Source organism: Corvus hawaiiensis, chromosome 26 (genome assembly GCF_020740725.1).
Source record: "Corvus hawaiiensis isolate bCorHaw1 chromosome 26, bCorHaw1.pri.cur, whole genome shotgun sequence".
NCBI lineage: Eukaryota > Metazoa > Chordata > Aves > Passeriformes > Corvidae > Corvus > Corvus hawaiiensis.
Window position 1 is genome coordinate 44,917,355 of NC_063238.1, and position 15,927 is coordinate 44,933,281.

At 61.8% G+C, this 15,927-nt stretch overlaps 2 protein-coding genes across 7 annotated transcripts in view; one reads left to right on the forward strand and one right to left on the reverse strand.

The window, feature by feature from the left end:
* The window catches only part of LOC125316945 (alanine aminotransferase 1-like), an 8,582-nt gene extending 5,006 nt beyond the window's left edge, over window positions 1-3,576 (forward strand). For 3 of the 5 annotated variants that reach the window (XM_048286379.1, XM_048286376.1, XM_048286378.1), the window contains exons 7-11: window positions 197-276; window positions 373-506; window positions 579-750; window positions 1,082-1,237; window positions 3,238-3,576. In XM_048286379.1, coding sequence (XP_048142336.1) covers window positions 197-276; window positions 373-506; window positions 579-750; window positions 1,082-1,237; window positions 3,238-3,576 — 881 coding nt within the window. Of the gene's footprint in view, window positions 1-196; window positions 277-372; window positions 507-578; window positions 751-1,081; window positions 1,238-2,059; window positions 2,193-3,237 lie in introns of all 5 variants that reach the window. The other 2 variants (XM_048286377.1, XM_048286380.1) reach the window with 2 other exon arrangements.
* On the reverse strand, window positions 3,421-14,975 carry GPT (glutamic--pyruvic transaminase). Of its 2 annotated transcripts, XM_048286384.1 has the most exons (12): window positions 14,739-14,975; window positions 12,596-12,685; window positions 12,408-12,516; window positions 12,197-12,327; window positions 10,811-11,054; window positions 9,041-9,120; window positions 8,816-8,952; window positions 6,844-7,018; window positions 5,459-5,614; window positions 4,846-4,866; window positions 4,703-4,794; window positions 3,421-3,722 (listed from the first exon to the last, which is right to left on the reverse strand). In XM_048286384.1, the coding sequence occupies exons 1-12, from the start codon at window positions 14,958-14,960 to the stop codon at window positions 3,632-3,634; spliced, it is 1,548 nt and encodes a 515-aa protein (XP_048142341.1). In that variant the 5' UTR covers window positions 14,961-14,975; the 3' UTR covers window positions 3,421-3,631. The 2 variants fall into 2 exon arrangements, with proteins under 2 accessions (XP_048142341.1, XP_048142342.1); XM_048286385.1 differs by lacking the exon at window positions 4,846-4,866 and having other exon boundaries at window positions 4,703-4,818; window positions 14,739-14,919.
* Between the last annotated feature and the right edge of the window lie 952 nt (window positions 14,976-15,927).

The following is a 15,927-nucleotide window of genomic DNA, read 5'->3' on the forward strand; positions in this document are numbered from 1 at the left end:
GCCTCAGTTTCCCTTTGGAATCCTGTTATTCTCCTCCCATGTCTCAGTTTCCCTTTGGGATCCCATTATTCCCATCCCGTGCCTCAGTTTCCCTTTGGGATCCCGTTATTCCCATCCCGTGCCTCCGTTTCCCGATGAACTCCGCTCATTCCCGCCCCATCCCGTGCCTCAGTTTCCCTCTCTCCCCGTCCCGCAGGCCACGTGCTGAGCCGGCCGGACATGGAGAGCATCGTCCGCCTGGCGGCCGAGGAGCCCCTGCTGCTGCTGGCGGACGAGGTGGGCGCCGGGAAGAGGAGGTGGGAATTTTTGGGGGGGAATTTTTTTTGGGATGAATCCACCCCCAATCCCGAACCCCCGATCCCGATCCCGCAGGTGCATCAGGAACGAGCCTTCTCCCCGGAGCGCCCCTTCCTGTCCTTCAAGCGCGTCCTGGCCGAGCTGGGGGCCCCGCTGGCCACCAGCGTCCAGCTCGTCTCCTTCTACTCCCTCTCCAAAGGGATCGGGGGGTGAGTGGCAATTCCCAAAAATCCCAAATCCCGTCCGGAATTCCGCTCGATTCCCATGGAGCTGTCTCCCAGGGGAGGATTCCGGGCGGGATTCCTGGAGCTGGTGAACATCGAGCGGAGCGTCCTGCGGGGTTTCTACACCTGGGGGCTCTCCGTGTATCCCCCGATCCTGGGCCAGGTGATGTTGGATGTGGCCATGGAGCCGCCCGGGCACCGGGATCCCGCCAGCGCAGCCATGGAGGAGGTGGGGGGTGGCGTTCCGTCCCAATCCCAGTCCTATCCCCGTCGCAAACCCAATCCCAAATCCAATTCCAATCCCAATCACAATCCCAGTCATAATCCCAGTCCTATCCCTGTCCCAATTCCAGTCCTATCCCCATCCCAATCCCAGTCCTATCCCCGTCCCAATCCCAATCCCTGTCCCAATCCCAAACCCTGTCCCAATCCCAGTCCTATCCCTGTCCCAATCCCAGTCCTATCCCCATCTCCACCCCATCCCCTTCCTAATCCAATCCCATCCCATGATCCCATGATCCCATGGTCCCTTCCCAATCCCGGCTGTCGCTCCCGCCCAGCACCGCCGGGATCTGTGCCGGGATTTGGCCGCCAACGCCCGGCGGCTGCAGGAGGAGCTGGGCCGGGCCCCCGGGATCCGGTGCCAGCCCCTGGCCGGGGGTCCCCGCGCCTTCCCCCGCATCCGGATCCCGCCCCGCGCCCGGAGCCAGGCCCGGGTGAGCCCCGGGAGGGGACAGGGACACCCCGGGGGGACGGGAGAGGGGCTGGGAATGGGGGCCAGCGGGAACGGGGACACGGCCCTGCGGCGTGGGGAGTGCTGGGGACACGGGGACTGCTGGGGACAGGAGCCACGCCAGGGTGAGGGGACACCGTGGGACTGTGGGGATCCCTCTGGGATGGGACACCCTGGGGACATGGGACACCCTGGGGACAAGGGACACCCTGGGGATATGGGACACCCTGGGGACAAGGGACACCCTGGGGATATGGGACACTCAGGGGACACTGGGATCTCCAGGCCACTGGACATCATGGATGCCCAGGACACCCTGGGGACAAGGGATATCCTGGGGACATGGGACACCCTGGGGACAAGGGACACCCTGGGGATATGGGACACTCAGGGGACACGGGGATCTCCAGGCCACTGGACACTGAGGATATCCAGGACACCCTGGGGACACTGGGGTGCCCAGGACACCCTGGGGACAAGGGACACCCTGGGGACACGGGACACCCTGGGGACAAGGGGGACACTCAGGGGACACTGGGGTCTCCAGGCCACTGGACACTGAGGATGTCCAGGACACCCTGGGGACAAGGGACACCCTGGGGACACTGAGGATGCCCAGGACACCCTGGGGACAAGGGCCACCCTGGGGACACGGGGGTGCCCAGGACACCCTGGGGACAAGGGACACCCTGGGGACACTGAGGATGCCCAGGACACCCTGGGGACAAGGGACACCCTGGGGACACGGGGGTGCCCAGGACACCCTGGGGACAAGGGCCACCCCGGTGTCCCCCCGCTGTCGCAGCCGCTCCGTCCCCTCCGCAGGCGCTGGGCCTGGAGCCCGACGTCTTCTTCTGCCGGCGGCTGCAGGAGGCCACGGGGCTGGTGGTGGCCCCGGGGAGCCACTTCGGGATGGGGGGGGACAGCGGCCACCTGGGGTACGGGGGGGACACGGGGGGGACACTGCGGGGGGGTGTTGGGGGTGGGGAATTGGGATTTTGGGATGCTGGGAGTTGGGATTTTGGGACGTCGGGTGTTGGGTGTTGTGGGATTTGGGGTGGTGGGACGTTGGGATGTTGGGACATTGGGATTTTGGGTGTTGGATGTCGGAGTTGGGTGTTGGGATTTGGGGGTTTTGGGATGTTGGATGTTGGGATGTTGGGATGTTGGGATGTTGGAGTTGGGTGTTGGATGTGGGATTTTGGGATGTTGGATGTGGGATTTTGGGGTGTTGGGATGTTGGGTGTTGGATTTTGAGCTTTGAATGTTGGGTGTCGGTCATGGGGATTTTGGGATGTTGGGATATTGGGCTTTGGGGTGCTGGGATTTTTGGCATGTTGGGATTTTGGGACATTGGGATTTTGGGATGTTGGATACTAGGCTTGTTGGACGGGATGTTGGGATTTTGGGATGGTGGATTTTGATGATGGGTGTTGGGATTTGGGATTTTGGGATATTGGGATGTTGGGACTTTGGGGTTTTGACATGTTGGTTATTGGGATTTTGGGATGTTGGGATGTTGGATATTGGGATGTTGGTTGTTGGGATGTTTGGATGTTGGGATTTTGGGGTTATTTTGGAATGTTGGAGTTGGGTATTGGATATTGGGATTGTTGGATGTTGGCATTTTGGAATGTTGGGATGCTGGATTTTGGGATGTTGGGCTGTTGGGATTTTGGGATGGTGGATTTGGGGATGTTGGGATTTTGGAATGTTGGAGTTGGGATGTTGGGATTTTGGGATCTTGGAGTTGGGATGTCTGGGTGTTGGGATTTTAGCACATTGGGATGTTGGGGTTTGGGATTTTGGGATGTTGGGGTTTGGGATTTTGGGATGTTGGGTGCTGGAATTTTGGGGTGTTGGGTTTTGGGATGTTGGAATGCTGGGATTTTGGGACACCAGGATTTCGGGATGCCGGGATTTCGGGACGCTGGGATTCCGGGATGTCCCCGGAAGGTGCCAGCCCCCTGCCGCTGTCCCCAGGCTGTCCCTGCTGCTGCCGGCGCCGGCGCTGGAGCGGGCGCTGCTGCTCCTCCGCCGCTTCCACGCCCAATTCCTGCGGGAATTCTCCTGACCTGGAATTCCCCCCCATTCCCTCCATCCCATGAAATCCCCCGGATGCCTCCAAAAATCCCCCAAAACGCCACCCACGGGCGACACCCACACTGCTGGTCACTGTCCTTTATTTGGGGACACCCCCTGAGGGGACACGGGGACAGCATGGGGAGGGGGGACCTGCCCCGGAATTCCCCAAAAAAAGGCACGGAGAGCTTGGAGGCACTTGGAGATCACCGGGATCTGGTGGGAATTATGGGATGGTGAGGGCTGGAGGTGGCAGGAGGTGACAATGGGGGGGGAGTGGGGGACGCCACCCTCGTTAAGAGAATTCCTTGACGAACTTGGTGTAGAAGGCGCTGAGTTTTTCCAGAAGGATCTTCAGCTTATCCGTGGGTGGCAGGATGGTCATCCTGGCGGGAAAAGGAACGGTGGGAAAAGGGCGGGAATGATATCGGGACAATCCCTCCGGGGATCCCGAATCCACCGAAAATCCCATGGGCGCGTTCCGTTGGGCACCAAAACCCCCGTTCCCGTTCTCCCAGAAATCCCAAAAAGTCGCACCCGAGCAGCCCTGGGTGGGATGAGGGAATTTGGGAGGGGGATGCTGGAAAAAAGGAATTTTGGGGTGGAGGTCTCCCAGGAAGAGGAAAATTTGGGGTGGAGGTCCTGGGAAAAAGGAATTTGGGGTGAGGTTCCCTGGAAACAGGGAATTTGGGATGGGGATCCTGGGAAGAGGGAATTTGGGGTGGGGATCTCCTGGGAAGAGGGAATTTGGGGTGGGGATGCTGGGAAAGAGGGAATTTGGGATGGGGATCCTGGGAAAAGGGAATTTGGGGTGAGGTTCCCTGGGAACAGGGAATTTGGGATGGGGATCTCCTGGGAAGAGGGAATTTGGGATGGGGATCTCCTGGGAACAGGGAATTTGGGATTGGGATCCTGGGAAAAGGGAATTTGGGGTGGGGATCTCTTGGAAAAGGGAATTTGGGATGGGGATCTCCTGGGAACAGGGAATTTGGGATTGGGATCCTGGGAAAAGGGAATTTGGAGTGGAGTTCCCTGGGATGAGGGAATTTGGGGTGGGGATCTCCTGGGAAGAGGGAATTTGGGATGGGGATCTCCTGGGAAGAGGGAATTTGGGATTGGGATCCTGGGAAGAGGGAATTTAGGATGGGGATCTCTTGGAAAAGGGAATTTGGGATGGGGATCTCCTGGGAACAGGGAATTTGGGATTGGGATCCTGGGAAAAGGGAGTTTGGGGTGGAGTTCCCTGGGATGAGGGAATTTGGGGTGGGGATGCCAGGAAAGAGGGAATTCGGGATGGGGATCCTGGGAAGAGGGAATTTGGGGTGGGGATCTCCTGGGAAGAGGGAATTTGGGATTGGGATCCCACCGGAAGTGGAAGGTGCCTTCCCGCTGTCCGAAGCCGCTTCCCGGGACGACGCAGATCCCGGTTTCCTCCAGGAGCTTCATGCAGAAGAACATGTCCACGACGCAGATCCCGGTTTCCTCCAGGAGCTTCATGCAGAAGAACATGTCCGGGGCCTGGTTCTTCTCCTGGGAATTCAGGATGGGGACGGAGTCGGAAAAATGGGGAGGGATCCGATCCCACAGGGTGCCAAGGGCTCATGGGGCTCATCCCGCCCGGTCCCACATGGATCGGGATTGATCCTGATGAGTCCCACAATTCCTGGGATCGATCCCATCCAGCCCCACATGGATCGGGATTGATCTGATGAGTCCCATGATCCCTGGGATCGATCCCATCCAGCCCCACATGGATCGGGATTGATCCCAATGAGTCCCACGGTTCCTGGGATCGATCCCATCCACCCCACATGGATCGGGATTGATCCTGATGAGTCCCACAATTCCTGGGATCGATCCCATCCAGCTCCACATGGATCGGGATTGATCCCACCCAATTAGACATGGATCAGGACTGATCCCATCCATCCCCACATCTCCCAGTTGGGATCCCATCCATCCCCACATCTCCCAGTTGGGATCCCGTCCATCCCCACATCTCCCAGTTTGGGATCTGGGCGGTCCCACATCCCCTGGGATGGATCCTGCCCATCCCCACATCTCTCCGTTGGGATCCCATCCATCCCCACATTCCCGCTCGGATCCCGGCGTTCCCGGGCACCTTGGCGGCGGCCAGGGCGCGAGCCGGGAGGTCGATCTGGGGGAAGGAGTACATGGCGCCCTGCACGGGGTTGCAGTGGATCCCGGGGGTCCGGTTGAAGATCTCCTGGGTCAGCCGGGCCTTTTCCGCCAGGGAGTTGAGCACGGCCTCCTTCTCCTGTGGGATAACGGGATGGGAATGCTGTTCCAGGCCATCCCATCCCATCCCACCACAGCTCACCACAGCCCATCCTTATCCCCATCCCAACTCATTCCCAGCCCTATCTCCATCTTTATCCCACCCCATCTCACCCCATCCCATGGATCCCATCCCATCCCATCTCACCCCATCCCATCCCATGGATCCCATCCATCCCACCCCATCTCACCCCATCCCATCCCATGGATCCCACCCCATCCCATGGATCCCATCCATCCCACCCCATCTCACCCCATCCCATCCCATGGATCCCGTCCATCCCATCCCAATCCCATCCCTATCTCCATCTCTTCTCATTCCCATCCCCACCCCATCCCACCCCATCCCATGGATCCCACCCCATCCCATGGATTGCATCCATCCCATCCCACCCCATCCCATCCCATCCCATCCCATCCCATCCCATCCCATCCCATCCCATCCCATCCCATCCCATCCCATCCCATCCCTTATCCCATCCCATCCCATCCCTTATCCCATCCCATTCCATCCCACCCCATTCCATCCCACCCCATCCCATCCCACCCCATCCCATGGATCCCATCCCATCCCATCTCACCCCATCCCATCCCATGGATCCCATCCATCCCACCCCATCTCACCCCATCCCATCCCATGGATCCCACCCCATCCCATGGATCCCATCCATCCCACCCCATCTCACCCCATCCCATCCCATGGATCCCACCCCATCCCATGGATTGCATCCATCCCATCCCACCCCATCCCATCCCATCCCATCCCATCCCATCCCATCTCATCCCATCCCATCCCATCCCATCCCATCCCATCCCATCCCTTATCCCATCCCATTCCATCCCACCCCATTCCATCCCACCCCATCCCATCCCACCCCATCCCATCCCAATCCCATCCCTATCCCCATCCCATCCCATCCCAATCCCATCCCTATCCCCATCCCATCCCATCCCATCCCATCCCACCCCATGGATCCCATCCCACCCCATGGATCCCACCCCATCCCATCCCATCCCATCCCACCCCGTCCCACCCCATGGATCCCATCCCACCCCATGGATCCCACCCCATCCCATCCCATCCCATCCCACCCCATCCCACCCCCTCCCATAAATCCCATCCCATCCCATCCCAATCCCATCCATCCATCCCACCCCATCCCACCCCATGGATCCCATCCCATGCCACCCCATCCCGCCGCTCCGTACAGCCTGGAAGCGCTCGTAGGACGGCTCTCCGGGTTTGGGCGGATCCATGACCACATCCAGGACCATCTGTCCGGGCACGGGCGGGCACAGCCGGACGGACACGAGCTTGGACAGCTGCATCTTCACCTCCGGGTCCATGTTCACCACTTCCACATATCCGCTCCGCAGCCCGCACCTGCCGGACACCGCCCAGAATCGGCATCGCCGGGAAGCGCGGAGGGGACGGAGGGAGCGGGGAATGGGGATGGAAGCCATGGGAGGAGAGATGGGGATGGGGGTTCATCATGGAAGCCATGGATGGGAGCTGAGGGTGGAATCCATGGATGGGAGCTGCGGGTGGAATCCATGGATGAAGGTCCACGGATGGGGGTTTGGGGTAGGAATCCGTGGATGGGAACAGAGAGAAGGACCCATGGATGGGAGCTGTGGGTGGGAATCTGTGGGTGGGATCCATGGATGGGATCCATGGATAAGAACCTATGGAGAGGGACCCATGGATGGGAGCTGTGGGTGGGATTCATGGATGGGATCCATGGATAAGAACCTATGGAGAGGGACCCATGGATGGGGGTTCATCATGGAACCCATGGATGAGAGTCATGGATGGGATCCATGGATGGGGGTTTGGGGTGGAAATCCATGCATAGGACCATGTGGAGAAGGACCCATGGACAGGAACCTATGGAGATCAGAAGCTATGGATGGGAATCTATGGATGGGATCCATGGATGGGGGTCTGTGATGGGAACCCATGGATGGGATCCATGGATGGGGATTTGGGGTGGAAATCCATGGATAGGAACATGTGGAGAAGGACCCATTGATGGGACCCATGGACAGGAACCTATGGAGATCAGAATCCATGGATAGGACCCATGGATCAGAATCTATGGATGAGATCCACAGATAGGAACCTATGGAGAGGGACCCATGGATGGGACCCACGGACAGGAACCTATGGAGATCAGAATCCATGGATAGGACCCATGGATCAGAATCTATGGATGGGATCCACAGATAGAAACCTATGGAGAGGGACCCATGGATGGGGGTTCATCATGGAACCCATGGATGGGAGTCATGGATGGGATCCATGGATGGGGGTTTGGGGTGGAAATCCATGCATAGGACCATGTGGAGAAGGACCCATGGACAGGAACCTATGGAGATCAGAAGCTATGGATGGGAATCTATGGATGGGATCCATGGATGGGGGTCTGTGATGGGAACCCATGGATGGGATCCATGGATGGGGATTTGGGGTGGAAATCCATGGATAGGAACATGTGGAGAAGGACCCATTGATGGGACCCATGGACAGGAACCTATGGAGATCAGAATCCGTGGATAGGACCCATGGATCAGAATCTATGGATGGGATCCACAGATAGGAACCTATGGAGAGGGACCCATGGATGGGGGTTCATCATGGAACCCATGGATGGGAGTCATGGACGGGATCCATGGATGGGGGGCTGGAGTGGAAATCCATGGATAGGAACATATGGAGAAGGACCCGTGGATAGGAACCCATGGAGAGGGACCCACGGATCAGAATCTATGGATGGGATCCACTGATAGGAACTGATGGAGAGGGACCCATGGATGGGACCCATGGATGGGACATGGCATCCATGGAGTCACCTCCAACCCCAATCTGGAAGATCCATGGGCTGGTGGCATCCCCATCCCCAATCCATGACATCCATGGGATGATGGCATCTCCGTCCCTACGTCACCTCCATCCCCATCCCAGGGGATCCACAAGGTGGTGGCAGCCCCAATACCAACCCCAGGAGATCCACGGGCTGGTGGCATCTCCATCCCCAATCCATGACATCCACGGGCTGGTGGCATCTCCATCCCTCCATCCTCCCCATCCCCTCCATCCCACCCCATCTCATGGGACCGGTGGGACCCCGGCCACCACCCGGCGTGGTGACAATTCCAGGATGGGGACTCCAGGACTCACTCTCCCATGAATCCCTTGGAGATGGAGTGGAAGGAGGCCAATTCCACCACCTCCGAGTAGGGCGGCCCCATCTCGACCAAGACCTTCTTGAAGGAGTGGAAGGCCGAGCCCTGGGCGTAGATGTTGTCCTGGTACACCTGGAGGGGACATCCCGGGATGTCACCCGGAATTCTGGGGTTTTCCCGGGAATGGGGGACACCCCCAGGTCCCCCCGGCCCCGCCCACCTCGTCGGCCATGAGGAAAAGCTTCTCCTCGTAGGCGAATTTGATGACTTCCTCAATGCATTCCCGGCTCTGGACCTGGCCTGGGGACACCGAGAGGGGACATGGGGACACTGGAACTGGGCGGGGAGGGCAGCCCAGCCCGGAACTGGGGTCCCAGTCCAGCCCAGGGGTCCCAGTTCAGTCTTGGGGTCCCAATCCCAGTCTATGGATCCCAACCCAGTTTTGGGGTCCCAATCAAATCCTGGGGTCCCAGTACTGGGGTTCCAGTCCAGTTTTGGGGTCCCAGTCCAGTCTTGAGGTCCCAGTCCAGCCCCAGGATCCCAGTCCCTTCCAGGTGTCCCAGTCCAGTTTTGGGGTCCCAGTCCAGTCTTGAGGTTCCAATCCCAGTCTATGGATCCCAGTCCAGCCTTGGGGTCCCAGTCCAGTTTTGGGGTCCCAGTTCAGTCTTGGGGTCCCAACCCCAGTCTACGGATCCCAACCCAGTTTTGGGGTCCCAGTTCAGTCTTGGGGTCTCAGTCCAGCCTAGGAGTCCCGGTCCAGGTTTGGGACCCCAATCCCAGTCTATGGATCCCAGTCGAGTCTTGGGGTCCCAGTCCAGTTTTGGGGTCCCAGTTCAGTCTTGGGGTCCCAGTCCAGCCCAGGAGTCCCGGTCCAGGTTTGGGATCCCAATCCCAGTCTGTGAATCCCAACCCAGTTTTGGGGTCCCAGTGAACTCCTGGGGTCCCAGTCCAGTCTTGGGGTCCCAACTCTGGGTTCCCAGTCCACCCCAGGATCCCACCCCAGGTCTTCCCCCATGGACCCCATCCCATCCCAGTATCCCACCCCATGGACCCCACCCCACTCCAGGTCTCCTTCCCCATGGACTCCATCCCACCCCAGATATCCCAACCCCATGGATCCCATCCCAACCCATCCCAAATATCCCACCCCAGATATCCCAACCCCATGGATCCCATCCCATCCCATCCCAAATATCCCACCCCAGATATCCCAACCCCATGGATCCCATCCCAACCCATCCCAAATATCCCACCCCAGATATCCCAACCCACACATCCGACCCAGTGGATCCCATCCCATCCCATCTCATCCCATCCCAGATATCCCAACCCACATATCTGACCCAGTGGATACCATCCCATCCCATCCCATCCCATCCCATCCCATCCCACCCCAGATATCCCACCCCATGAATCCCATCCCAACACTGGGACCCTACCCCAGGTGTCCCCCCCCCTCCATGAATCCCATCCCATCCCACCCCACAGATCCCATCCCACCCCAGATATCCCATCCCAGATATCCCAACCCACATATCTGACCCAGTGGATACCATCCCATCCCATCCCATCCCATCCCAGATATCCCATCCCATGGATCCCATCCCATCCCATCCCACCCCAGATATCCCACCCCATGAATCTCATCCCAACACTGGGACCCTACCCCAGGTGTCCCCCCCCCTCCATGAATCCCATCCCATCCCACCCCACAGATCCCATCCCACCCCAGATATCCCATCCCAGATATCCCAACCCACATATCTGACCCAGTGGATACCATCCCATCCCATCCCATCCCATCCCAGATATCCCATCCCATGGATCCCATCCCATCCCATCCCACCCCAGATATCCCACCCCATGAATCTCATCCCAACACTGGGACCCTACCCCAGGTGTCCCCCCCCCTCCATGAATCCCATCCCATCCCACCCCACAGATCCCATCCCACCCCATAAACCCCACCCCGTCCCGCTGCCCCCGTTACCGGTGGGGTTGCCGGGGTTGATGATGCAGAGCACGCGGGGGCAGCAGCGCTTGCGGCCCTCGGCCAGCGCCCGGCGCAGCTCGGCCACGTCCAGCGCCCAGCAGCGCTCTTCGGCCAGGTAATAATTGACCTGCACCGCGTCCAGCTCGGCCAGCGCGGCCGAGTACAGCGGGTACTGCGGGATCGGGATCAGCACCCCCGTGCGCGACGACCCCGAACCCGACACCAGCAGCTTCAGGATGTTCTGGGAGCAAGGAGAGACGGGGGTGACGTGGGGACATCATGGGGACAGTGAGGGGACAGTGAGGGACAGGTTGGGGTGGGAATCAGGACATTGTGGGGTCACCATGGGAACAGTGAGGGGATGGTGTGGAGATAGAGGTGATGGACGTGGGGATATCGTGGGGACAGTGAGGGCATGGGATGGGGTGGAGATAGAGGTCGTGGAGATGGGGACATCGTGGGGACATCGTGGGGACAGTGAGGGCATGGGATGGGGTGGAGATAGAGGTCGTGGAGATGGGGACATCGTGGGGACATCGTGGGGACAGTGAGGGCATGGGATGGGGTGGAGATAGAGGTCATGGATGTGGGGACATCACGGGGACAGTGAGGGGACAGTGAGGGACAGGTTGGGGTGGGAATCAGGACATTGTGGGATCATCGTGGGGACAATGAGGGGACAGGTTATGGGGGCATAGGGACATCTTGAGGACACTGTTGGTGTGGACATGGGGACGTCATGGGGACGTCAGGGGATGTGGTGTGGGCATGGACACGGGGACATCGTGGGGACATCATGGGGACGTGGCTGGGCTGGGCATGGGGACGATGAGGGGACAGGGAGGGTGCTGGAGACAGAGGTCGTGGGTGTGGGGACACTGAGGGGACACACGTGGTGTGGCCACAGGGACAACAGGGGGACACCTTTAGTGTGGCCATGGCGACAGTGAGGGGTCAGGGATGGCGAGGACACGGGGACAACGAGGGGTCAGGAACGTGGGGACAGCACGGGGACAGCCGGACCGTGGGGGTGGCGTGCGGACACGGGGACAACGAGGGGACACCACCGCCGTGACCACGGGGACAACGTGGGGCTGGGGACGGCACAGGGCCACCGTCACCATGACAACCCCACGGCCTTGGGGACAACGCGGTGCCACCCCCAGCGTGGGACGATGCCGGGGCCGGCAGCTGGCACAGCCCCCGGCGAGGCGTGGGGACAACCAAGGACGCGCCACCCCCTCCCCCCCTCGGGCACTGCCCGTCCCGGGGCCGGCGCCAAGAGTGGCACAAAGGTCCCTTTGTCGCCGCCCGCCGTGGGAACGGCCCCGGGGGGTGGCACCGCGCCCGGTGTCCCCCGGGGGGTGGCCGGTGTCGCCGTACCATGATGGCGTCGCTGGCGCCGGTGGACAGGAAGATGTCCTGGGCCCTGGCGGGGACACCGTCGCGGCGCTGGATGTAGCGCGCCACGTCCTCCCGCACCAAATCGATGCCGGGGCTGGCGCTGTAGGAGCCTGCGGAGGGGACAGCGCGGGTGACACCGGCACCGGGAGGTGACACCGGCGCTGGCCCCGCCGGGGGAGGTGACACCGACCCGCGCTCTGGCCACCGCAGGCCGCCAAAAGTCGCCGCGCCCGCTCCTTGGCGTCGTTGGGAAGGTTCGGGTCCTGGAGCAGCTCCGGGCACAGGCACAGCGCTGTCACCTGAGGGGACAGCTGGGTGACACCTGGGGGGTGGTGGCCGCCCCCGAGGTGTCACCGAAGGTGGCGGTGGTGGCCGTACCTGGCGCAGGAAGGTGATGGGCTTCTGTCCCATGGCTTGCGCGTCACCGATGTTGGCCTTGATCACCTCGGTGAAGGGCTTGGGGACACCCTGAGGGGACGGGGACACGCGTGGGGACAGCGGTGGGGACAGGGACAGAGATGGGGACAGGGGCAGCAGGGACAGGGATGGGAATGGGGACAGCGGGGACAGGATGGGGACAAGGGACAGGGACAGGGGTGGGGATGGGGACAGCGGGGACAGGATGGGGACAAGGGACAGGGATGGGGACAGCAGGGACAGGGACAAGGGACAGGAATGGGGACAGCGGGGATAGGGATGGGGACAGCAGGGACAGGGATGGGGACAGCGGGGACAGGGATGGGGACAGCGGGGATAGGGACGGGGACAAGGGACAGGGACAAGGGACAGGGATGGGGACAAGGGACGGGGACAAGGACAGGGATAGGGATGCAGATGGGGACAGGGATGGGGACACGGGGACAGAGATGTGACAAGGGCAGGGGTGGGAATGGGGACAGGGACAAGGTCAGGGACGGGGTGGGGACAGGGACAAGAGCAGGGACAGGAATGGGGACAGGGTCAGCAATGAGGTGGCGACAGGGACAGGGACAGGGACACAAACAGGGCAGGGGTCACGACCCGCCTGTCCCCACCCGTGTCCCCTGTCCTGGGAGTGGCAGGGACCCGGGGACCTGGGGAACGCCGAGAAGGGGAACTGTGGGGACTTTGGGGACACCAAGGCCAGCCTGGCGTGGCAGTGACCATGTCCCCACCCCCAGCGCCGCCGTGTCCCCAAGCCAGGTGACCTCGGCCACCTCCCGCCACGGCCGGACTTTGGCCACCTCGGCGGGACCGGACTCTGCCCCGGGTGGCACCGCCCCGAATGTGTCACCTCTGTCACCTGGCCTCACCCCTGTCACCCCCTGCCACCCCCTGCCACCCCGGGGTGTCCCCAACCCCTCCCCCCTCCCCCAAAAAGGGAGCCGATCCCGAGGCGAGGGAAAGTTCCCAGGTGGCAGCAGGGACACGGGGAGGGGACAGAGGGGACCCCGGGGGGTTAAACCCCTTTTGGGGGGTAAAACTCCTTTTTTGGGGGGGTAAAACCCCTTTTTTGGGGGGGGGTAAAACCGTTTTTGGGGTGCCCTGGGGGAGTAAAACCCCCTTTTTTGGGGGAAACCCCCTTTTCCTGGAGGGTAAAACCCTTTTTTTGGGAGGGTAAAACCCCTTTTTTGGGGGGTGTAAAACGCCGTTTTTGGGGGTGCTTATGGGGCGGGAGGGGCCCGGTTTGGGGTGCCCCGAGGGAGACTCGGTTTTGGGGGGTCCCGGTTTGGGGTCGTTGGTCCCGGTTTGTGGAATTCTCCCAGTTTTGGGAATTCGGGGTCGGGATATCCCGGTCCCGGAGGGTTATCCCGGTTTGGGGTGGGATTATCCCGGTCCAGGAGGGGTTATCCCGGTTTGGGGTCGCGTTATCCCGGTTCGGAGTGGGATTATCCCGGTTCGAGGGGGGGTGTTCCCGGTTCAGGGCTGGGTTCTCCCGGTCCAGGAGGGGTTATCCCAGTTGTCCCTTATCCCGGTTCGGGGGAGGGGGGGAATATCCCGGTTCAGGGTGGGATATCCCGGTGCTGGAGAGCTGTTCCCGGTTTGGGATCGCGATATCCCGGTTCGGGAAGGGGTGTCCCGGTTCGGGGTCGGGATATTCCCGTTCTGGGGGGGTTATTCCCAGTCCGGGAGTATTATCCCAATCCGGGAGGGGTTATCCCGGTTCTAGGGTGAGATATCCCGGTCCGGGAGGGTTTATCCCGGTTCTAGGGTGGGATTATCCCGGTTCCAGGGTGGGATATCCCAGTTCCAGGGTGAGATATCCCGGTCCGGGAGGGTTTATCCCGGTTCTAGGGTGGGATTATCCCGGTTCCAGGGTGGGATATCCCAGTTCCAGGGTGAGATATCCCGGTCCGGGAGGGTTTATCCCGGTTCTAGGGTGGGATTATCCCGGTTCCAGGGTGGGATATCCCAGTTCCAGGGTGGGACATCCCGGTTCCAGGGTGGGATATCCCGGTCCGGGAGGGTTTATCCCGGTTCCAGGGTGGGCTTATCCCGGTTCCAGGGTGGGTTTATCCCGGTTTTCTGGGATTGCCGGTACCTTACGCAGCTCCTGCTCGAGTTCCAAGGCGCGGGTGACGATGGGGCCGCGCACCGCGTACTCCACGCGGCGAATCGCGGGGTTCATGGTCTCGGGGGTCAAGACCGGAGCCCCCCGGCTCCCCCGGGGACCCCCGGGAGCCCCGAGCTCCGCCGCCGCCGCCGCCGCCATCGTCAGGAGCCTGCGGGGCCGCAGCGCCCGGAGCGCCCTCAGCGCCCGCATCCTCCGCCCGCCCCACCCCGGGCGACACCGGTGGCACTCGAGGCCACCCCCCCGCCCGGCTCCGCTGGTGACACCCCAAAACCCGCCCCCGGTGACCCCAAAAGCGGCCGCCGCCCCCCCCCCCCCCGCACCTCAGCCCCGGCCTTGAGGCTACCGGCAACTCCCCGCGGCAACGGGCAACGGGCAACGGGCAACGGGCGAAGGGCAACGGGCACCGGGAGGGGGCAACGGGCACCGGGAGGGGGGAGGGGACAGCGGGGACAGGGAAAGGGGGTGGCACCGGGACACCGGGAAAGGGGGTGGCACCGGGATCGGGGACAGCGGGCACCGGGAAAGGGGACAAACGGCACCGGGAAAAGGGGGTGGCACCGGGATCGGGGACAGCGGGCACCGGGAAAGGGGACAAACGGCACCGGGAAAAAGGGGTGGCACCGGGATCGGGGACAGCGGGCACCGGGCACGGGACACCGGGAAAGGGGACAAACGGCACCGGGAATGGGACACCGGGAGCGCGCCCACGGCAGCGGGAATGGGACATCGGGAATGGGGGTGGCACCAGGGACAGGAACTGGCACCGCCACCGGGGACCGGGGACAAAGTGGCACCGGGAAGGGGACATTGGGAATGGGACACCTGGAGCGGGCACATGGCAGCGGGGACAGCGGGCACAGGGAAAGGGGTGGCACCGGGAAGGGGACAGCAGGAAAGGAGGTGGAGCCGGTGACAAGTGGCACCGGGCACGGGACACTGGGGAAAAGGAGGTGGCACCGGGACTGTGAGGAGGTGTCACCCCGCGGGGTGGGGACAGGCGACACGGGGGCGGTGGGACACGGGGATGAGGGAATTTGGGACGTGGGGACACGGAGGGGACAAGGGGGGAGGGAGGGCACGGGGGGGGACACGGGGACATCGGGCACCCAGGTGACCCGAGGGGAAGGGACACGATTGTGGCAAGGAGGGGAGCGAA

What these genes read in the sequence shown, in the direction of transcription:
- GPT (XM_048286384.1), bottom strand. Translation starts at nt 14,960, where the DNA reads ATGCGGGCGCTGAGGGCGCTCCGGGCGCTGCGGCCCCGCAGGCTCCTG. An exon ending in CAACCCCGGCAACCCCACCG is followed by an intron (nt 9,121 to 10,810) that starts GTAACGGGGGCA and finishes CGGTGTCCCCAG; the next exon opens with GCCAGGTCCAGAGCCGGGAA. An exon ending in AGAAGAACCAGGCCCCGGAC is followed by an intron (nt 4,795 to 4,845) that starts ATGTTCTTCTGC and finishes TGCGTCGTGGAC; the next exon opens with ATGTTCTTCTGCATGAAGCT.